The sequence below is a fragment of the Larus michahellis genome, chromosome 2, assembly GCF_964199755.1.
Source record: "Larus michahellis chromosome 2, bLarMic1.1, whole genome shotgun sequence".
NCBI classification, from domain to species: domain Eukaryota; kingdom Metazoa; phylum Chordata; class Aves; order Charadriiformes; family Laridae; genus Larus; species Larus michahellis.
In genome coordinates, this window is record NC_133897.1 from 27,136,350 (window position 1) to 27,161,075 (window position 24,726).

The following is a 24,726-nucleotide window of genomic DNA, read 5'->3' on the forward strand; positions in this document are numbered from 1 at the left end:
CGGAACATCTTTCCCCCTATTCTATCTTTTTTTGGAGCCTCTTTTACACACCATTTTTAAAAGGACTGACCATTCCTGGAAGATTGCACATTATAGAAATATATAAGCTGAAATCAAAGGTACGATATGCCATTAGAAAAGGAATGCCCTATTTACATCTTCTAACTAGTGAAGATGTAAGAGTTTGTAACTAGGGATGATGATTTTGAGGGGTAAGATACAATTCAGAGACCGAAGACACCTTACTCTTAAAGGTCAGTTTTATAACTTGCTGTGTGTAAGGGACTAATCTAATTCCTGAAGAATTCAGCTCATGTTGGGTACAGGTTAATGAGAATACTTTAATATTTGGAGGCAGAGAGTTCCTGCGGTGGTGGATAGGATAAACATCTCGGACTGTGCACAAAATTACTGAAAGTGCTCAACCATGTAACCAGGAGGACCGCCCATTCCACTGCCTCTGAGCAAGGCAATCATGGCACAGCTGAAATTGCCAGCAAAATTCCTGTTGCCCACATATGGGCCAGGAATTCACTCATAAAGATTAAAAAAGTGAATGAGACTGTGTCCCTAAAGCTCAATGGAAATTACTTCATCAGTGGAAATCACTTAATGGCCTACAGTAAATCTAAAGCATGTTTGGAGAGAGACTGGAAAAATAATATTAGATTACAGCTGTGTCTTAAATTTTTTTTCTTATTACTAAACACAAAGACTCAGATATTCAAAGTCAGCCGCACACAAATCTTTCCAGGCACTTTTGATGTAATCGAAGTACATTGTGCACGTAATCCAATTAAGGGGTTACACGTAGGTGTGCTACTGGTATTGTTCATCTGTGATGTGCCCTTTAAATGTGCTCTTCCCTTTGACTGCTATTTTTCATTTCTGTTTGCCTAGATTTAAAAGCTGGCCATGGAAGTTGGAACAATATTTTCTTCTCCCTTAAAATCAGATGACCATTTTAGCAGGCTAACGAAAAATACATTTAGTGGCTTGCTGGAGGTTGAGCAGTCACACCTCTGTTTGTTTGCAATGCTGGTGTTTTCTACCATGTGTAGGAGAACCACATGTCCACCACCACTTTGGGACTCGGAGACTAAAGCATGATGTCCCTGAAGTCAGTTCAGTGGACTGACGATGCAGCCTTATATTCCTGGTGCTCAGTCAGACAAAAATCTTGGTACAGTGTGTGATGTCGGATATTATTGCTTCATTCTTCTTGCACTCCTTACCATAGGGGTCTGGAAAGAGCAAATGGGGCAGAAAGAAATCCCTGGGTCACTGTCCACTTACCAGAGGCAGCAGAAGCCCGGGCACGGCTACATGGGGGTAAAAGTTTAGTGTGTAGCACGCTAATGGGAGAGGCTTGGAATGCCCCACAAGTCTGTGTGTGTGTTCTCATGGAATGAATGAATAGAAATCACTTTTGCTACTATGTTCCCATGATTATATTTAGATATTTTAGGAATCAACTTTTAAAAAACAAGTTTTCACCATAAAAAACCCAAGGTTAAATAATTTTCCCCTGGTTATTACCTATGGGATTGAACAAATTTTGAATGTTCAGAGTCCATTACTGCTCGTCAAAAACCCCTCCCATCCATCAGTTACTTCAGATGGAAACATAAATGATGTTGATAAAATAAAGGAATGCCTCATTCATTTATAAATATTCTTTATTAAAGAGAAATAAATAATTCACAACTTAATAATCAGGATGTGTTCATAGCCTGAAAATGATTGGTATGATTTCTTCAGAAGAAAACTGTTTAAGTGATGTCCCATGCAGCAGTTTAGCAGCCGTACATATGATGTCACTCCTAAAAGTCCAAGTAAATGACGTCATACATACGACCACCAAGCCACCACGTGACAAATGACTGTTATAAGAAAATCAATTATCATTACAAAGAAATAAAACAGGTCGCTGGGAATGCTGAAGTTCACTTTATACCTAGAATTAATAAAGGAATCTAGAGAAAGCAATTTGGCTTCATTATTAAACTATATCAAAATGAACAAATAGTGCCCCGGCTCCTGTAAGACAGTCACCTGCTATTAACCTGTGCAAGACTGTGCCCATTTCTGCAAGAGAGAATCCAGATAAAGCAAGCATAGAATTCCTTCTTTTTTTTTTCCCACAAAGTTTTGGACATAATGAACAAGCATCCCCTAATATTTTTCTTCCACCATCAAGGAGCCTGAAGTATACTAACTGTTGACTTCACATGGCATTTAGGAAAAGAAGGCATTTGTAGCTTTCTTTGTTTTTGTTTTTTTCCCTCTTTCCACTAAATACAGTAATTTTGCAACATTTATTGTTGATCTCGGTCAAAATATATTTCAAATTCTGGATGCTCTAAGTGTTTGTTATTGACTTCAATAGCTCAAACATTCATTTGGTACATTTCTTTTAAAACTGCTACGCGTAGTCACCACTTTGTGGGTCACTAAACTCCTGTCCTTCAATACATCACATCTTTGAGTGAGAGCTCAGCATGATTTAGACTGGTTGCAGAGCCCGTCTCATAACTCGATTATGTTTGAACTACTTTTCACAGCTGCTAGTGTTCGGACAGAGAAGAAAGTAGCTGTGATACCTTAGGAAGGTCATTAGTGCATGGTACTCAGTAAATACAACAAAGATTTCTTATCCATCACAAATATGCTAGGAAATGGCAGACAGCTTCTTTGGGGATATACCTTGACATGACATGTTTTACTTTACTTAACCACTGAATGTTAACATTTTCCCACACTCAATTGCTGTTGAAGCAGGATGGAAATTATCTCATAGTGAGATCCCATACGACTTACACTGCAGATTTTGGCAGCTGTTTAAAAAAGCACGAGATTATCAGCCACAGCACATGAAGACAAGTCACTTGTAATGAAAAGCAACTCATGAATCTTACAGTTCTTTTCCATTGCTGCAAGATTTGCACCAAAGCTTTACTCCCAGAGCAGGCTTAAGCAAACTGCAGGCTTAAAGGAAGAATGCAGAATACTTCATGGATTTTTGCTTGCAGCTCTGATTATCATCTTGCAAGAGGGCTCTTTAGGGCTATCAGCTGCACAGCAACATTCTTATTTTTTTAAAAAGCAAAGATGGAGACAAAAAGTCCTGATCACCCCTGAAACCGGGGTGAATAGAACAGAATAAGGCATTCCTCTCCCGCTTGGGAAACCACGAGCAGCTTGAGTCTCAAATTCTCACACTGATTCTCACCACCTTAAATCATCAGCAGCTTGCTTTCCTGAGTTTTCCTTGTGTGAGAAGAGTTCCAGAACTTGTAAGTCCACTTCCTTACAGCTTGAAGCAACCCATAGTTACAAAGGGAAAAGCACATTTCAAAACAACAGCTTTCAGAGGCATGGTCTCGGGTGATGAAACTAACTGTGCTGATCTGAGAGGAGAGGGCAAGGAGACCATGAGCACCTGCGTCACCCACAGGCACACGGAGTCAATGGTCTGATGCAAGTGGCAGATGCAGCTCTACTGACTGCCCGGATGATCCAATGGGTACATCCTGAGTGGCTGGGGAAGCCGCTGGCCTCCCAGCAGTACCAGACAGCAAGCATGATGAAGTGTGCCAAGGAAGGCTGTCACAGATCTTCAGCATCTCTTCTGGCCCACCAAAGGGTGGGACATGCTGTGGACCAGACACTGGAAGAGCCACTGTGCTTACGGTGCCCACACAGATGCAGGTTTTAGAGACTCGTGGGGACAGCTGCTGAGCGGGGGAGGTGGCAGGAGCCCAGGGGAGCAAGTGGCTGCACCACCCCAGCAGTGCGTATTGCACTCCCAGACGTGAGGATCAAATGGGTACACCACGAGCGGTGCCATCATAACAGTGGTAAACACTTTATTAATTGGCTTCCGGAGATTTGAACCTACTGCAACTGTGTTCCAAAACACGCCAGTTTGTGCAGTTACTGAAAATTATATTTAGGCTTGCACAGAATTTATTTTCCATGTTTTGTGAATGGGAATTATTCACAAGCCTTTAAGGAGCTGACACCATGTACCAAACTGTGTATAGTTTAGTGACTGAGGCTTGGTAACAGTTTGGCAGATTCGGACTTCATGAACTTGTACAGTTTGTTTTTTACTCAAAATGAATTCATTTTAAAATACGATCTTGGTCGTAATTGAATAATAGTGTTGTCTTCAGCTGCAGCATCCACTTTGTCCTTACTGAGCACTTTGTGGTGGCTCAGGACAACAAAATTGGAATATGTGAGAAAAACTACTCCATCAATGCTCTTTTACAGGATAAGACCATTTGTAGGCACTAGACAACAATTCTTACTTGACAAAATCATGCAGAGAATAAAACTCTTTACTCAATGTCTTGCAAAATTGATCAGTTATACAGGAAAGAGATCCAAGCTTGTTTCCTCCTCCTCATTCCGTGTCCGTGCCCCTGGACACACTGTGCTGACGCTCCATCTTTCTTCCGGAGAGAAATGTGCACTGAAGAGATGAACTAATTGCTCCAGCACACAGGGGCTCATGTACTTGAGGGAACAATTCTCAGTCACATTCGGTGGCTCTCAATAATTACCAAAAAGTAGAGAGCATCAGGAATAAAGTTAACTAAGAAATAATGAACAGTTAAATTTTCTAATGGAATTCACTTTGAATTGTAGAGGACTATCTGGTGATGCTGCATGCACTGTCGTTATTGCACATCCAAAAGCAAGGGAAGTCATCAAAGAGGAAGACAGTAAGAAGTTAGTTTTATTGCTAAATTAGGTTTTGGAGGAACTGGTGCTTTAGTTTTTGTTTGGCAAAGGTGAGTTGTTATGGACCTGTACAGAGAAGACTAAAGTGCTATGCATTCTATGCAAAAAATTACATATGAAACAGAGATGGATTGCAGGGAAGGTGGGATCTATGGACACTTTGTAACTAGGGTCTAGGACAAAACATTCAAGAAGAGATATGGGATGAATCTCATACCTACAGTGGGACAAATGGCATAAACAGAGGGCATAAACAGCCCAGAGGGGAAAGCAAGGATATCAACAGGTTGTGTTCTTTTGCAACAGCTTGCAGTCACCAGCTGGGAGCGCAGGACACAGATGAGAAGATGACAGTAAACCATCAAAGCCATGAAAGAAGAAAGATCTGGAGGATGGTTTGTGGGATGGTTAGAGAACAGGAATGGGAGATCACCCCTGTGTCACAAATCACGTTAATTTCTATAACTTCTTCAGCCTCAGATAGCAGCTGACACGTAAGTCCCAAGGGCTCATGGCTCTGGGAACAGAGGAGTGATTAGAAGAACCAACAGAGTGGGAACAGTCCTTTTGGAAGAGAAAGAAAGTTGTCCTTTCCTCGTTAAAGACCACCAACATAAAAAAGTAAAATATTAATGTTTTCTACCAGCTGCAGGTGGGGAAATTTTTGGAAAAATGACTGATGCCAAATATTTTTCATATTTGATCTAACAGCAGTGTGCTGGCAAGTGTCATCAAGGAAACAGAGCTTGCTCATGGTCTACTTCTATGGCCATGGCTTCTCCCTTACTGGAAGATAAATTAATCTAGGAGGTGTCTAAGTAGATCGCAGTATAGCCACTGCAGTGCGGAAGTAAGGAATACAGAGATTGGAACAGTGAAAATGTAAGGAAATTTGTGCTTGTTATCCATCAAGGTCAGAAGCTGGAGAGCCCTCTGGTGTAAAGATATCTAAAAGGAAGGGGATGCAGATCTCACTGCAGAGTTTCTTAAAGAAATCCTAGCCCTGGAGTACTGCAGGAATGAGCACAGAACTAATGTTGCACACATGCTATCATGAGTGAGAGATTTAAAAGATTTGTGGACAACAGGGCAAGGATGAGCCCAGTCCTTCAGGGTTGACCTACAAATCCATGCTGTAGGTCAGAGCACCTCAGACACTCAGAAATGCCGTTGACAATTTCAGTTATCAGAATATTTACAGTCCTCTCACTTGACTGGGGTAGAAAAATAATCGGGAACTGTTTCTTCGGCAGACATTGGCTTGTTCTAGGAAGACTCGCTGTTCTTTGCCAAGGCCCCTGTCAGGCTATGCAGATCAGCTGGCATTCAAACCCAGAAGGAAGCTGGTCTCTGTCTGGCTGTTTTGTCAGAGAGATCTCTGGCCATGCAGTGCTACGTGCACCCCTTGCAGAGCTATGTGTAACAACCACAAAAGGTCACAAATATCAGAAAACTCCAATGTACCTCAAGGCAGAAAACATGCCAAGCACAAGGATGATTCCTCAAATCATTAATTCTGGACACATTCTTTTGAGACCGAGTTAGCATAAATGTTCTTTCTCTTGCTCTCCAGCTCTTCTTTGGTTGAGGGTCCTAATCCTGAACAAATGAATTCAGCATTTTACCAGTGAGGTGTTTGTTGTTGTTGTCCTGGGTTCTCTGTGATCTCATTTAATTGCTTTCTTTTACCTCCTTCTATCCATCATTCTATTACTGTTCTCTCCTTTCCTTCTGTCCCTTTTATCCATATAAATTTAAGTGCCAAACAGCACCATGGGCAAGTTATGCTAGGCTGAAAGAAGAGGAGGGGACAACCAACCAAACAAACCACGGAGAGCAGTCTCTACTTTGTTCCCCAATGTGTCTTCTAACCCCATTTCTACAACATATAGCCAGAAAAGATGGGAGTTGATGTGGAGATATGCACAAATGTTCCACATTTAGGTGTTGGAAGAGAAGATGAGAAGCAGAGGGGCATGAAGAGCTAATCAACAAAACACAGTAAGAATCAAAGCTTTCTTCAGGAACACAGAGATCAACAGTTAATTGGGGATTAAGGTGACACCCAGCATGCAAGTTGCTCATACCACACCAAGGTAGAGAGCTGCTTGTTCCCACTAGCATCGTTCAGACATATTCTGACCATTCTGTAACTGAGGGTCTGGGCAGTATTCTCATTTCTGACTACCTGTAATGTCTACAATTTTATGGTAATTGATAATAATTTGAGGTTTCACAAGTAGAGATCAGATAAAGCATTCAACTTACATGACAAGTAATTAGTCAGGTAGAAATGAATTTGCTATATATTTAGACAACAGGTACTCAGCCATGTTGCATATATTGAAATAACTGTAATGTTGATATTAAACAGGTGAAAATAGCATTTGAACTGAATAAATAAACTTTATACTGTTGTTTTCCATTTCAGTTGCTTTCCTAATAGCAGAGTAACTATAAACAGTGAAAATCCACAATTATTTAAGTCAAAGTCTCACACAACAACATTAAAGAAGTTTTCAAACACATAACTTTCCATGTCACTGATACGTTGTAGCCTGTAAAACACAGAAATGAAAAATCACATGCATTACCTTATTCACACTTGCAGTTCTGTCTCACCAAGAAACAACCGTTTCAAGTTCAAACTTTTATGAGATATCTTATTTAGAAACATTAACCTCATTTTGAAATTTATCAGCAAGGGAACTCATTCTTTCACCTTCAACTCATTCATCTGTGCAGTACAACAAATAGAACTCAGTGCTCATTTTTCTGAACACCACCACAAGTTTAAATTTGGCAGGTGTCATGAGCAGTTCAGTTTTCTCATACTTACAATTAGAAGGATGATCAGTAAGAAGCAACTGTGGGTTGTCTTTTTCATTGTGGAGTCTTCCTGGAGAGACACACTGTAGCTGACCCGTCTGGTAATTAAACAACAAAAACAAAAGCAGTATTAGACTTTATCTGTTAGATAAGTTCCTTGTCTTTGCGTAAAAGTTTATTTTTAGACTTAAAGTGGACTCTGCATGTGTGTGTGCCCCCAGCCTTGTGTGTGCTCGTGTTTGATTTCTCTGGAGACAGGTATGCTTTTAATTTGGTCTCCTCCGTTGATTTCTGGTGGTCAGTTCAGCTGATGTGGGGTATGGCTCCACGTTACTACATCAGCAGCAGCAGATCTGGGTTAAGCTCTGTGTCTTTTCCTTGGTTGTCCTGATGCACCTGCTTCTAACCTACACATATGGCTGCAGACCTATGAAGAAGCTGGATATTTTAAAAATTATCTAAAACCCCCACAAAGATCTGTGTTGCAGATAGGCCTAATGGCAGCTCAGAAGGCATACTTATGGGGCTAGAGAAAGACAGAGGTTGGGTAATCTCTAGCTAGGTCAACAAGCAAGCGTGGCAGGAAAAGAGAGAGAAACTGGGAATACCACCATTGAATTTCATGCTCCCTAATGCAGCCAGCTCCCCTGGACTGTGGATAGACACATGGCAGAGTAACCCTCAGGCTGTCGAGAATGACTGCTTCAGCCACACGAAGTACTGGAGAGGCAGAGCACAGCCTCCACAGGCTTGGAGGGAACTGAAGTGGCAGCTTTTGGGTTTCTTTTTTTCCTAAACCAACACCTATCTAGCCTTTCTGGGAAAAATATCCAGGGGTCACCTGCTATCATCATATTGCTTTGCAGTTGTGGGAGTTCAAGCAAGCAAAACTCTTTGCCTTCTGATGTCTCATGGACTACTAGTAGTAACACATGCCTATAGATCACCTTCTGCCACAATAAGAAAGTGAGCACTCACACAACTTGATTTTTCAGACAGCTTAAAAACTAAGAATGAGGTGTTTTCTACCTGAGCAAACAATCCTGCGAGCACCCTACATATGTGAAATCCAGGAATTTAATGGGAAAAGGGCACACACACTTGGATGCTTAGTCTACTTTACATGTAGCGAGCCACACAATCACTTGTGTAACATTTGTCTCTGCAACAGCACTGTAACAGCTTTTCTTATCTTGAAATGGTCTGGAAAGTCACTGATTTTCAGGGGGGAAGGAAAATATAAACTCAGTTGTAGCTGTCCTTACCTAAAGCAGAAATATGTAATCTCAAAATGTACTAAAGGTGTGGCACTTCCTCTTCAACGTAGCATATGTGGATGTAATCTCCTACCAGATCCAAATGGGAGTGTTGCCGTCATGTGTCACTGAGATTACGTCTAACACAAAGTGATGGAAAAGAGGATTCAGAGGATTTTTCTCTAATAAGAAGTAGCCTTATTACTGTCTGAGCCTTGCCAGCACTGGTGTTCCAGAGGTAATGGGACAGGCAAATGACACAGAAATAATACGTAATTACACTGTCAGCCACAGATTTGTATTTGATCAGCAATGACAGGCAACTCAACTGAAGCAAAAATTGGACAGCTAGATCAGAGGAAAATGCCTGGAATTGTCTACATCTTCTCTACGCTATTGACTGCAGTGTGTATTGGCCCAAAACTACCAAAAAGAATAATGAGCATATAAACAACGGGGCTTGGTCAGCTGTGCAATGAGCAGACATACAAGCACGAATATGTGTGTTCATACAGTTATGTACTGTATTGTAAAGCGTTCTGTAGTGGGGTGAAAAGCCAGTCTGGTAGGTGCCTCTATTCTTCCTGCTAGCCTCATTACTTATGCCACATCTATAAAGATTTGGTAAAAAGCAGGCAAAGGAAGGACTTTGCCTTACAAACTGTCGACAGTTTTAAAATACACATCACTTTCCACGAATGGCACAGTGATCAACACAACATTGTGACCAAGAATAAGCAAAATCAACAGCAACTGAAGTTACCTGCAATACATCTACTTTTCCTGTATTTTGTGCTGGGAGTGCTTGCAGCACTATGTTGGGTTATAGCTGTGGATACAGGTAAATCTTATCCTTGCGAGATTTTGTGAACATTTGTTATTACGTATAGAAAGAGCTATTTAAAATGTTTCTTGCTCTTGTCTCTCCTAATTGGAAAAAAAAAAGCCACCTGTAAAATATTTAACACATTATTTTCCCCTCTGTTAACTGTGATTACTGTGACATGATAACTACATACAAGTAAACGAGTAAGAATAATTTCCCACGCTAAATCTTATATAGTCTTGATATTTCTAGTCTTACTTCTAGCCAGATCTAACCACAGGAATGGCTGACATGCTACATAAAATCCAGTGCCTCTTTTTTCTTCCTTTTTCACAGGAGTCTTTTACAGTGTTCAACAACTGTTGAACAACAGTATTTTAACAATCCTTGTATAAAGCCCCTGACTAAGAAGTGGCTTTTCTCTACTTTAACTGCAAGAACGACACATAGCACTGCAGCACACTTGGGTTAGCACCAGTATGGGCTCAAGGATGATGACTGCCCTGAAATGAAAAGTTACATGCAGGTAAAAAGTGTTGGTCAACGGGCAGGGCAGAAACGACAGGGAGGTGGAAAGATTCACAGGAAGGTGAGCCCAGAGAGACGGACCACGTCAGCCCCTGTGAGTAGGAACAGACCAGCATCTCCACGGCTCTGACCCATCTCCAGCGATTCAGGTTCAGGTGTGACATGACAGGCAAGCTGGGATGTACAAAGCAGCACACTCAAGTGCCCTGGATTTGGGTGTCTCGTGCTAAAACTATCACTTTTTTACACCAACTGGAACTGCTGCCCATGGCCAGCCTGGTTCCAGATGAAGGGCAGCTGGGTAGCCCAGAGCAGCCTCATGCAGAGTGTAGGTGCTGTCCTGAATCCTCTTTCTATACTATTTATCCTTTTTTCATAAGTCCATCAATGTCCTTGCTCGATGTTAAGATAAGAAAATGTGCTTCACATATTTAAGTTTTAGAACATCCATATTTAGTGATTAATCATCAGCACATTGCTAAAGCCCAGTATGGTATTAATTCTTCATCCTCTTGCTTGTAACAGTTACGTATGAAATCCCAGTCTGTTTTTAAATCTAGAATATTGCTCGCTCTTTCTTTGTAAATGTAGCATAGCTCACTATGTGCTAAAATATTCCTCCTGCTTCAGCTATTATAGTAATACCATTGACACCTTGGGATTAGTCCTGAAGCTCATCTGAGGACATGCACAGCATCCTACTTAGTAATGACATCTCTTTGGCTCTGTCTTGTCATGAGTTGTCGGTGTGCACGAGCAGCCCAGAAAGCCAATCGTATCCTGGGCTGCATCAGGAGAAGCGTGGCCAGCAGGTGCAGGGAGGTGATTCTCCCCCTCTACTCCACTCTCCTGAAATCCCACCTGGAGTATTGTGTCCAATTCTGGAGCCCCTACTACAAGAAAGATATGGACGTGCTGGAGCGTGTCCAGAGAAGGGCCACAAGGATGCTCAGAGGGCTGGAGCACCTCTCCTATGAGGACAGACTGAGGGAGTTGGGGATGTTCAGTCTGGAGAAAAGAAGGCTCCGAGGAGACCTTATAGGGGCCTACCAGTATCTTAAGGGGGCCTACAAGAAAGCTGGTGAGGGACTTATTTTTACCCAGAAAGGTGGTGGAAGTCCCATCCCTGGAAGTTTTTAAGGCCAGGCTGGATGGGGCTCTGAGCAACCTGATCTAATGGGAGGTGTCCCTGCCCATGGCAGGGGGGTTGGAACTAGATGATCTTTAAGGTCCCTTCCAACCCTGATGATTCTGTGATTCTATGATTTCCGCAGCTGCAGTACTAAGCTGAACAGGGCTTCAATTACAATTACCATAGAGTTACCCAGAAGGTGGGACAACCTTCCCTGCACCAGGCCAACAAGGGGGGGCCAAATTTAGTCAGAAAGGAGGGTAAAAAGGGTAAAATTCAGAAGAGGGCAGTAGAGCAACACTTCTTTGCTGAGGTCTAAAGAAAGGATAAGAAAGGCAGGCCTTTTTGAAGAAAAAACTGGAAAAAACTTCTCATTTAATTATTCTGCTCTGATAATTCTGGAATGCCATCTTTCACAATAGTCCTGACATACCTTTGGAGGAAGAAATGGTTTTAACAAGCACAAACAAGGACTTGTGGAGTTTGTGGCTAAGTACGGAAGTGTGACACAAAAATATCTTTCTCAGTTGGTATTTTACTGCCAGAAACTTTGAAAATTCACTTGCCACCTGCTTGTTTGGCTGCAAGTTCCTTAGAGGGCTTCCTTTTCACCCCCTGCAGCTTCCTTGGGGTGAATAGCTGTGTACCCACCTCCAACCCCAAGGTCTCTAGGATTTCTTAACTAGCGGAGAGGCCTGCAGACCCTCCTAGGGAGTGCCTTGCCACTCAGCCCAGAAGGGCACCGACCTGCTCTGCCTGCGTTAACACTGGAGGTGGAAACACAGAGAAGAGGCACCTGGGCAAGACACGGGCAAGCCAGCAGAAGTCGCTGCTGAGCGTTTAGGGAATTTGGATCCAAGGAGGAGGCTGCAGGTATGTTTTCATTGCCAAATGTTGCAGATAGTCTGGGGGAAAGTATTTTAAAATTCTCCCCTCATTCCCAGCTAGACATTTTACCCCTGGATTCCTAATTTAGGTTACTGCTCTGGGCCAGGAGTGAGCTGTACATGACACTTCCATAATCGCAGGTCCTACACAGACCAGCATTGTAGCTATATCCCTTTCCAGCAGAGGAAATGCCATGTCTGTGATCCCCATGCATGAGAAGGGAATAGAGCCAGCCCCTCCTATTTCCCAAGCACGTGCTCTAGGCATTAGCCTGAAATGGTCTGCAAATGGTTTAACTGGCACCAGGATCTTCTGTCAACCACATTTCCAAGGGAAATGGTAAGCTCCGCTCAGTTCTTCCTAATAAGCCAGAAAACTGGTGACCATCAGTCCCAGGTGGAGTGATGTGCCTCCCTACAGCCTCTAGTCAAGTGACCAAGAAGATGAGGCAAGGCAGAAGACATATCTAGTGTCTTGCATTCCTGTATTCCCTATTGGTTACCTTTACACAGCTCCTTAATCTTTTGGCTAACCTCCTGAAATTTTCATATGAAAATCTCCTGAGAAATACTGGTTCCAAATTCTCAGTTTCGGGTGTCAGGTACCAAGAGGCATTGCTACATGAAAATTGGAGGCATCTAGGTCACTTGCTGGATCTTATCTCATTCCTTTCGGCAGTGTTGGAGATAATTTCACTATCAGGGAACCAAATGCTCAGTTTTGTGATGACTGCTCAGTTGTTACTCAAGCAGATCACCATTAATTTCCTTTAGCGTTCCTGGTGGAGATGGTGAACTGCGTCTTGTAGAGCTGAGTTTGTGCTATGTTAACAAATTGAAAATATTAGCCATGGCAAATAGGCAATTTCAGAGCTGCACAGATCAAGTGACCAAATAAATCTACTTTATTGATTCATTTGGATTACATGGGAGCTGTAATGTTTGATGTTTCATTTTCCCATTAAGAACCAGTCAACAAGAAGGGCTATTTTACCTTAGGCTTCCCTTTAACAAGATCCTTTTCAATAAACTGGACAAAAATAGAAAGAAACAGAGAGTAGCTACAAACTTGCCTGTGTTTATTTTACCAAGTTTTGAAAAGACCCTACACTACATATCTGAGCAGCCAATGTGATCATACACACTACAGTGAAAACTGAAAATGGTTGTTATTAGACTGAGTAATACGAGAGAGAGAAGTATACTTTGAAAGAATAAAAACTACAGGAAATGTGCTTTGAATAAGAATTATTTACCTGGGTCTGTAATAATACACAAGCCAAATTATCCAGAAGGTTTTCAGAAAAGGATGAACTTTTTTATAAAATAAAAGACAGTAAAGCATTAAAGGAGTTAGAGGAGCTGATTCCTTCCACCTGCCAGGGGCACCTGGGGTGAAGGGCCCTCGGGAGGTTTCCATTACCCAGGCAGCTAGCTGAGCACTGGCACTGAACTTCTAGGTCCCTGATGCTAAATGTATTATACGTAGATCTGGGTATGGTATTTCTTCATCCTCCAATTGTTGGGGGGTGATTTCTACCACATATTTGTAGCCAAAAAATTTACTACTTTTTCAGTACTTATGAAGCCACCCCTAATCCCCCTCCTGGCTGTTAGGCAAGGGGTTTTACGAAGTTTAAAAGCAAGTAAAAGCAATGAAAATTTCAGGAAGGAGTTAGCAAGGTATCTCAGGGTTCTGTTGGTAGCCAAAATTTGAAATACTTACAAAGACTGGATTTTGTCATTTCTTTCAAAAGCCTTAGTTTTTACCTTTTTCAAGTGTCCTCTAGGAAGGTGTAAAACATAAGGTATTTTAGCTCGACATGTTAAGAGGAGTATTTGAAGAGAGGTGTTCCAAGCCCTTCTGGAGTTTAGCCTCTACAGGACTCCCTGTACCTTGTTGCACTTCCTGAAATTGGCAAAATCATTCTCGTTTACCCAGGAATAGTTGTCCGAACAATGTATATGACCCGAGTGTGTTTCGTTTAAGCTGGATGTGAAGTTATCCCCCGAAGAACCGACTTTGTTTAAAAATAAAGAAAAGGAAAATAAGCCAATACTGTAGAATTACAAAGCAGAAAGCTGTGTAAGAAAGCAAAGGAGTAAAATCTACAGCAGAGCATTCCTGCTATTCTAAGAGCGCCTGAATAACGGGATTAAATGAAGCAGCTTTGGCCAGTGGTCTACTACGCAATAGATGGAAGAACCACACTGCAGGAATGCCAAGTTCATCACTGAACATTCCTCAAAGCAGAACACTTCCTTGCCATTCCGCTACACTGTGAAGCTGTGGTTTAGCATCTCACATAGTAGCACAGTATAATTTTAGCCTTATAGGCACAGCTGTGAAAGGTCTTTTCAAAAGTGCTTGCAATTTTTGGAGGGCTTTGCAGCAGTGCTTGTAAAATGAGCAAGTATGTGATTATCTAATCTTGATGACACTGCAGCTTGAACACATCCAGAAGCTTGGGATGAATACTGCCCTACCGTAGAGCACGGACTTCAAAGGAGTCGCATGCATTTATGTCAGATTATTATCTTTTGCATAGCCTGCAAAATTTAAGCAGATGTTTGGAATGAGTCTGTATCTATTTTTTTTTTTCATAGAAAAAAGTTTTCACAGTCCTCATCACCTGCAAAATAATCTTTGTGTCTAACATTAATAACAGTAGTAGAATTTACAATGAGAATTCTAAGGGGTAGAGCTAAATAAACATTGCTAAATAAACTGAAATATATTACACCAGCTTCAGTCAAAACTCTGTGAGTTAAGGAAAAAGCCACCTCCATGGTTGCCTTATGACTTTAACTGGACCTGCATCCTGACTGTGCTGTACGTACAGCCTGGGTCTTATGAACAGTACATGCCAGTCAATGCATTTAAAAATATTCTAACAAGTATTTGAGTTCAGTGGAACAAGAGTATAATGACAAGACAGTTCTGGATGGACTTTCGAAGCACACATGGAGAGTTAGGGAGAAGCAAGAAAAACTGCAGGAAAGAGGTTGAACGTAAGTGTGTTGTTCCTTTTTCCCATTCCCAAATTCTTTCTCTATCACATTGGAAGAATCTTCATCTAGTTGGATGTGATATTCTTCCTTCTTGGATCAATACTTTTTTGATTTAATATATTGAGATTTTTGTTAAAATTTTTCTTTCAGCTGCAGCATATACTGGAAAGAAAAATAGTTATTTAATATTTACTTGTGGCCAATTCCTTCTCAGTTTTCCATTCAATCCTTCCCCAGGCAAACTCCCACTGGTCCTTTTTTTGTAACTATACATTCCTATAAATTATTTGAAGCAAGTGAATATTTTATGGGGTGGGCAGAAAAGCAAGAAAAATATTATACTTTCTTATTATGTCACTGTTTTTTATATAAATCACATAAAGTGAGAAAAATCCTGTGAGTGGATTGTTATAAATCAAATGCATATGACACACATTTAAAGCATTTTGTTCCCATTTGGCAGCAGAATAGCCCATGCTACAGCTGGATGTAGGTTTCATTTCTGCCCTTACAAAAATGAGCCTGTGTTGAAATGCTAACACTTCTTTCTTGAGTCTGGTTCTAATTTTATAGCAGCTCTGCTAATAATGAATAGAAATCCTGATTATGATTTGAAGTCAGAACATGTCACCATTGATCTGGAAGGGTTGTATCTACCAGGGTATTTTAAATGCCTTAATAAGAGAGACACAAGCTTTGGGGCATGCAAGCTCTCTTGTGACAGTCTCTGATGGAGGTTTTGTGTGTCTGAGGTCTTGGCTAACTTTACAGATACACCAGTTGGCCTACTTAGGGAGTTATTACCTCTGCTGGTAAATCTTGCTTTACCTATGCTCTTAAACTATTATATCCACCGCAACACTGATATTTCTGTTACCACACCTACACTACAACAAAAAATGACCCAAAGCTGTCATTGCATTTTAGACTATTTTTACAACTGATGTAATGGTGAATGCCGATATAAAGATTTAATGAATGGTGCAGATATAAGAAAACATGGGTAAGTCAGTAAAAAGAAAACTACCTCCATCAGTTATTACAGATTAATTAAACATCACAGCTGTACTGCCTGGGTACTGTGTTGTCCCTGTTGGGAATTATGGCACCATTACTATAAAGGGTGAGACTGAATGTAACAATCTGAATTGCCAGTTTCAGTTAGGGCAACATCCACACATTGCTCACTATGGCATTACATACTCATTACAGAAGCCAATTTACATATGGCAAATTACTATGAACTGATATTTTACCAAGAAGTAGCTATTAGCCACTGAAATTAAAGTTCTGTGGAAGATTTACAGACTAACATACATGAAGAGATTTACTTTCAATGACAAATAGGCAGGCGAGATTCGTAGTGGACACACATGTGCTCAGGTTAGAATACAGAGAGGAATGGGTCTCTGCAGAGACTTGCAGAGGGAATATTAGTGTTTTCTTTACGGTTCCTCTTCTTCTGTAAATTAGAGTGGCTTAGCAAAGAATACAGATTAGGGAATGGGAATCACCTGAACAGCAAGATGAGCCATTACCAGTGTCAGTCACTCGCATATTCCTACCAAATTTTATAAAAAGCCTTGGTTCTTTGTCCCAAACAACTGTTCCAGGCTTTCAGCCTGGAGTCCAGGGTTCATCCAGGTGTGTCAGAGGGATAGGTGGGTCCAGGTGAGACACAAAGTACTCACAAGAAAAGAAGGCCAGGAGATGGCTAAGTTAGATGGTGGCTGAAACGTGTGCACGTGCCTTGTGACTTGAAAGGTCTGTCATTACTTGCCACTAACATCAGCTTTGACCTTTCAGGGAAATCAGCTGCCAGCTCTTATGCCATGCAAACAGCAGCTCTGGTGATCTCTTATGCTGCTCGTAAATATTAATAAGCAGAAGAATTAGCATAACCACTTGTGGGGTTCAGAGTCTCAGCAAAGACCTCGCACAGATCCTACATACATGTGAATATCAATGGCCAACCACCTACCACGGAAGTCTTATTGACACCCAAGTATTCAGGTCCATGGAAGAAGGCTTTATTTTCTGGCAGATTAGAGATGGATGTAATGTTCCCAAAAAGGAAAAAATGGTGAAGCATGAGGAACCCAGTACAACAGAGAAACAAGCCCTTTGACCACAACCTAGCCAGACAGGAAGATGCTGGAGAGCACAGGCTTTGGATCTGTAGGTCTTTGGCTGCATCTTTCTGGTAGGATGAGCTACTATGAGTAAGTTCTTGAGGAGTTAGTGAAGCTCTGCTTGTATTGAGCTGCGCTTATTGAAGATCTCTTCCTATCCTGCAATATGATGACAGCAATGAGAATTTGGGCTGCCTCTCAGATTACAGACTGACAGTTGCTCTTGCTGCCCACTGTGCTGGGGGCAATCTCAGTGCTGGATACTCCAAAGTGCCAAGGTTCTCACTGCCTTCAGCAGAAACTGCAATATAGACACAAAGCAGCAGAAATGCTCTTCTGTGAGCCCTGGGTTTTCCTTCTTCCATTGTATGTGCCAAGTGGAGCTCTGAGACAGCCCTAGGGAGCCAATCTACACACCTTGAAAAGGAAAATGACATAGCTTGGGAATGATTTGTTATGACCAATGCTGGCAAAAGTGGTTCCTCAGAACCTGTTAAATGCAATACATGTCTTTTTATTGGCCTATTGGCATTGTCACTGTCCCACTTGCTTTGTCCCAGTTACTTTGATTATTTAAACTGTATTTCTCTGATTTTGTTCTCCTTTCATGCATTATTTTGTACATGAGATTCCAGTTAGATAGATAATGCATAGCTTAATTTTATTCTGGACAGGGCACTGCTGGGGAGCAGGACTTGGTCTGAAGCATCTTGTTAGCCAGGGCCAACCGGCCAACCCATCATGCGGCCTGGCTCCCACCTGCTCTGTTGTTAGGACTGAAAGCCTCTGGGGCCATTGCAATTCTCAAGCAAGTCGGTAAAAGCCCATTTATGATCACTTATAACATAATGTATTTCTTAAGCTGCCAAAACTAACTCTGAATGCTTCCTTATGCCAAGGTTTACTTTTGGTAAAATCTTGATATGCACTGGCTAAAGCCCGTATTTAGCAGGGTTTTATTTCCCTGGGTCTGCTGAACTGAATTTCCGGTTCTGTTGCCCAAGGCATTCAGAACCAACCCTAAAATGTCAGCTGAAGTCACTAATGAGGACAAGTGTTCAAGTTTTGAGTCAGCTGAAAATATAGAGTCAGTTTTGCTTTTCTGAGCACAGCAGGTGCCATGGGGCTGTTCTTCAGTTTACCTTACAGAGCTCTTGGACACTTTTGCAACAGCTAGGCTCAGGGTTGCCCCAAATCTTCCTACTCCAGCTGCAGAGAGACAGGATAATCTGGACCACAAATTTTAAAGTCGAACCGGAAAAGAAATGCCTCCAATATAGCAGCCTATTTGTAAGGCTTTTCAAAATAAAAACCTGGAAGTAGTCTGTAATTCTCAGCAAGATTTTTCCTGTTACACCATAGGTTGCCAACTTTAGTATTTATTTCACTGGCAATGAGTAAAAAGACCTGAAACTTAAGCCTCTCTGTGCTGTTAATAACTTCAAATATCCATCCATGATCAAAAGCTTCATATGGAAAAATAATAGATGGTCTCTTCCATAAATTACATTGCCAGACAAAGTGTCTTCATATGGAAAGTACTTTATATAGCAGATAGAGGACAAAAGGGAAGCCTATTTGGATAAGCACTGAGATTCAGAAAAGATTTCTAATGGCTTTGGAAAGAAGTCAGCATAGTCTATTCAACAGAAGCTAGGGATGACCTTGCTTGACATCCCGACAGTCTTGCTGAATCCAAGTGTCTGCATGTAAGTTTCTGCAGGGCTGTACAAAATCTCAAGATGTAGGGATTTTAACACAGCCTGTCTCTTATGGGATCTGCAGAGGTTGTGTCTTGAAGTATTTTGCCCTTCTGGTGTTCATTTGTCCTTCGGGCGATGCAAAGAGTTCAGGCTTGTATTTGCTTATAAGCAACTTGTAGCTTTTGCTTAAAGCTTGCCAAGTATTCATCCTGATGAAGCACTTGACCTTTCTATGAAGTATGTTTTTCAGACACCACCAATTTGAAAAGCACCTAAAGAACATTTTTCTCGATCTAACTATTTCTAATTATGGCTGCATTTGGAATCTTCTGCGCTGTACCTAGATGGCCACCTTCAGCAAGGTAATGAGAGGCCCAACTCTCACTGGCGTCTTGGAGTAAGATCTAGTTTTGCCTATCATATAGCTCACGCATTACACATACACAAGCAAAAATGCAACATAAAAGCCACATATTTAATTTCTGGACTGCATCTGGATGTTTTTTTCCTTTTTAAGAGAAAAATATCATTCATATTTTAATTGTTGGGGTTTTTTATTAACTCATTTGATATCAATACATGCAAGGTAATACCACTTTTTTAGCTTCATTCATTGATCCCATTTCGGCAGCTGTTTCACAGAGCTACAAGGAAAAGAAAAAGCAATGCTTTAATCAAGGAATACAAAAAGCAATGCTTTGATAGAGGAAGACATCACTGTTAAGCAACAAATGATCTCAGGAGCAAAATTGGCACTGGAAAATAGAGTTGTATGTTTGCATAGCTCTGTAGCCTGGATCTTATAGTGAATGGGTGGTCTTGTTTGGGAGAGAAAGAATGGAGGGATCTACAAAAGCAACCTTTTTGTAGAATAAGTCTTGCCGAATAAGCTGGTATTTCAGCTGTGGAAAAACATCTTGCCTATTCCTATTTAAGAGTATAGCTCGCAGCAAAGACGCGAATAGCAGAACTTGCTTTTCCATAGCTGTATGTCCTAAAATCTCTTCTTCCAGACCTTGTAGTCATAGTTCCCTTCCGTGTATGTAGCACTTTCTCAACATCCTTTATCTCCTTTTCCACCTGCAATTTTTTCCAGAAGATACTATTGCCACCTTCTTTAAATACATTCATAATGCAGTCATATACCGACAGCACGGAGCTCCACAGCATATGAGAATGGAAAATCCAGTGCAACACTATATTAATTTATTTTCAGTGAATATTGTGCTAATTGCTTTCCATATTGTTTGGGTAAAACACCCATGTGGAATTTATTTCAAAAGTTTACAGCATATCTAGCTGGCTGTATTACATCTGCAAAATCCCCAGTCCTTTCTTATAGAATTAGGCTAGGCTTATTGAGCTCTGGTTATACATTTCTACTTCAGGGATCACGTTGAACTTTACTTCCCCTCTTAATGAATGGAGTCAGTAATCCAGGTTCAGTTGCAATCAATGAGGAATTCCACAATCCTTTTGAAAAGAGTCAAAAAGAAACAGCAAAAACACCAATAGCAAAAAAAAAAAAAACTCAATGAAAAAATCCCCAAAGCCTACTTTGGAAAGCGACTTCTGAAAGGATTAAATGCATTCACATTGTACGGTTCTAACAGCTGCTGTGCAAGGAATGACTAAGTCTACGCTTCCTTCTTGGGCAGTCTAGTTTAGGTACAACTCCTTCAGAAATGTCCCTCTCAGCAGGCTGCATTCAGACACTTGCTGTATCACCATCATCAACATGCAATTACACATTGCAATATCCACTGCTGCATATGGAATGGAAGACGTTGCTAAATACCTTGGTGTATTTTTTAATTTACAACAAATGCTACAAAATAACAACCTTTCACTTTTGGTCATTCCTGGCCAGTCCTGAATGCCTGGAACTCCACTTGTACTCCAATGTAATCACACCATGGGCAGTGCTAAAAGACATCTGGGGAAATTTTGCTGGTTTTGGGCGTTTCAACTATGACAATCATTACTTCATCAATCTGCTGTTACCATGCTGATAGACAGTATCCGAAAAATCATGCTGCTCCTATGATGGAACAACAGTTGCTCCTTGAATTTTTAAGTAGAACTCTTGCCCAGCCACTCTTCTATATTCAGTAATTCTACTATTAGCTTCCTTATTTGTCACAGGGATTAAAATAATGGTCCAAAATCAAATAATCAACTCATTTTCCCACTAGCATAATACGGTTTCATACCATCTCCTTCTTGTGTGATCCGATCGATGTCCAGTAAAACCATCTTTTGGTACAGCACTGCCAATACCAGTCTAGCCAATGGACAGATCAGGATCCCTGCTCTTTTCTTGGTGTTACTTGGCCCAACAGAAAACAGATGTTGTGTCAAAAGTTGTGACACCTGTGACTGGATCATTAACTTGGCCTTCGATCATTAGCAGCGCAAACCTGACCTTATTTTCATGACCTGAATTCTGCCAGGAAAAGTAGAAAATACATGGGAAAAAAAATCTGTACATGAAATGAACTACAAACATTACCTTTCACTTTAAAGGCAGCATAAAACACCTTAAGACAATACACTACTTCCATTTATATAGTTTATTGTAATAGCACAGATTTTCGGGGAGTGGTACTTAGCAAAAATTACACGGAAAAGGACAGATTGTCCACTGTGACATTTGTCTGTTGTGACCTACTTTCAAACCCAGCTATATGACAACTCTAAAAACCAAGTGCCTACAACATATTTAGGTTAGGTCATTAGCTTCCAGCCAGGGAAACGAGCATAATATCATTCCATAAGAGAAGGCTGTCACAGTGAAAAGATTTGGCAAAGCCCTTTTATTTATTTCAAGCCACAGCAAAAAAAGTCTCACTGAGTACTAGAAAATCTCTGCTGAAGGTGTTTGAGATTGCTCTCCACCAATTGCTCTTTCCAGGTAGTGAGAATGCACATTGTTCTCCCTTGTGCTCTACTTGGATCTTGTTTGCAGGAAACACTCTTCCCTTTGTCTCACTGGATCTCAGCTGAGCAAAGTTACTTTCCCTTCAAGCTACACTTCCGCAACCACAAAACAAGTCAGAAATACTGCTGAATATGTCTGCAGGACATTTTTGCAGTACTACAAGGGAGAGTCTACACTCATACTCTCTGCTTTGAACATGATTCAGTACGGGTCTGAAATACCTACATCTCTTTGACATGCACTCCAGTCAATCCCTGGTTAGTAGAGCATCTAAGTGCAAGCCTACCTTTAAACATAATTTAAAAATGCTTTTTAAATGGGGTTCTGGTGCCCAACAGCTGAAGTCATTCAAATGACGCACTGGACTTATTAATTGGAGGTTGTGCTGTTGATGATGCAAGCAGCAGTACGGGTGTGTTTGATGGACTCTGTGTTTAACAGGATGCACAGCTGAAAGAGATCCCTTCCAGCTGGGAACTTTGGTGATCTCACTGGGCAAATGCCAAGAAGACCTCTGGCAGATAGCAATGCCTCTAATCTTACATTTGATTAGCAATACTGTAACTTTTTGTAGAAGGAAGAGAGATGACAGTCCAGTTTCCCTCAATTTTATCAAGTCCCTGCAAAACTGTCCAGTCAATTTCTACCTTGGTGAAGTACGGGGAAATTTGTATGCCATGAGACCTTACGCACAATTTTTGAAGAACTATCTTAGGTGACTGAATGTGTAAATAGAATAAAATGCATTGTTTAAAAAAAAGCTGAAAGAGGTCACTTATGATCTGGTGGGGCCTATTGCATGGTCTGCAACCCAGAATTACTGTGTACTAGAGATCTTGGTTATATACCAAAATAGATCTGGGTGGAAGATGAAGAAATGTCACACTTCTGTCATATCCCTGAGAAGCCCTTCAGTCAGTTCCTCATCCAGAAGGAGGTTCTGTCCTGTCAGGTACTGAGGAACTAAACAAGATGCTCAAGAAACAAGTAGTCTTGCACAATCAAGATTTTAAGACATCTCTTGTTAATCAATGATGCATTTTGCCTCCCAGCTGAAGCAGCTGCTAGCTGATTGTCAGTAGCTGGAGAAGGAGGTGAGGAATGAGAAGATTAATTTTTTGCAGGAATCAAATGCTCATTGTTCTTTACTAGTAACTACGTAACAGTGTAACTATCAGGTTTTACTGGGTTTTCAAGTTAATGGCTATGTACAGAACATGCAATTATCAAAGAATAAAATTATCAATGAAATATATAATTGCACATATAAATATGACACAAATAGCTACTGAGGTGGCTAAAACTTGCAGTCTTTCTTGGGGCAATATTTCTTTAGAGATCGATGAACGATATCTGCTCCCTTTTCCGATATAAATCAGGATTAGCTCTATTAAATGCAATGAAACTTTTCCACAGTTCCTTTAGTAGAAATGAGTGGTCAAATTTGAGCATTCTGGAAAACTTCAGGGTATTGGACTCTAGTCCTATTGGACTTTTCATTGAATCAGATAAAAAGCATGTGTCACTTCATTTAGAACAAGTTCTGTAAGCTTCACAACAAATCAAAATATCCCCAAGTTGAGGTAAAAGACAAAAGTTCCTGTGGTTCACTTTATGCTCATTGTCTCACTGGGCACCACTGAGAACAGCCTGGCTCCATTGCCTTTACTCTGTCCATCAGGAATTTATACACACTGAAAAAAATCCCCTCAGGCCTTCTCTTCTCCAGTTCCAGCTTTCTCACCCTCTCCTCATATGAGAGGTGCTCCAGTCTATTAATCATCTTCATGGCACTGCTGGACTCACTCTAGTATACCCATGTCAACAGAGTTGTAGGGGTTTTTTTTTCCTGTCTACAAACAACTGATGGGGTGAGGATGAACTATGCATCTGTGAAGACACCTCTGTCACCTTTGCGCTCTACTCTGATCGGCAATGCATTCTGGCTGACAAACTGCAAAAGTCGGGAGAGGAGTTTCACCCATAAATGAGAATCCTTGGTACAAGCTGCTTTTGTTTAATCAGAAAGATTGGGTTAAAGACAAATAACACATCAGACTTCCACAGGGAAGTTCAGGTGCATAAGTCATGGAAGATGATGATAGGAAGCCAGATGCTTGAAGCTCTTGACACTAGGTCACAGCCACCAGCAGGGATCCTGGTAACAGATACTAAGCAAACACCTTAAGCTGATGACTCATCCAAAAAAGATGCAACTCAGATTGGTATCCTGATAACGCCAATGATCCTGTCTTCAAGAGGAATATACAGTATTAACCTGGTTTATAATGGTCATATTTCAGGAGAGGCAGGCGCTGCACACAACGCTGCTCTATCCTATGTTAGCTTACTGAACTGAGTGACCCCTAGTCCACCAGGGCCCACGTTATGAGTGCTGTCCCTTTCTCTATGCAGCCATAGACCTTCTGGGGGCAGCAGCCACCTATCAGTAGCTGAAGGCCATCTACACCCTGAACAGCATGAAGGTGCTGTGGCTTCTAATGACATCTGACGTCTCTTACCTGAGGTCAAAGGATACTGCCTGGTTGTGGGTGCGTTGCGTGCTGTTCACTGCCATTACCGGGTGGGACACTTCCCTGCTTATATTCTTTGCCCAGCAAAAGATCAGAGATGGGTTGACAGTGGTCACCTATCTGTGTACTAGGGTGGTAGAGCTTCAGTACTATTCTGCAGGACATTTCACCAAATGCACTCTGTTGCGTATGAA

The 24,726-nt window shown here is 41.2% G+C and overlaps 1 protein-coding gene across 3 annotated transcripts in view; it reads right to left on the reverse strand.

Moving 5' to 3' along the window:
- Window positions 1–24,726, reverse strand: part of CALCR (calcitonin receptor) — a 172,275-nt gene that overhangs the window by 69,450 nt on the left and 78,099 nt on the right. For all 3 annotated transcript variants that reach the window (XM_074574685.1, XM_074574684.1, XM_074574682.1), the window contains one exon: window positions 7,592–7,679. In XM_074574685.1, coding sequence (XP_074430786.1) covers window positions 7,592–7,639 — 48 coding nt within the window. In that variant the 5' untranslated portion in view covers window positions 7,640–7,679. The remainder of the gene's footprint in view (window positions 1–7,591; window positions 7,680–24,726) is intronic.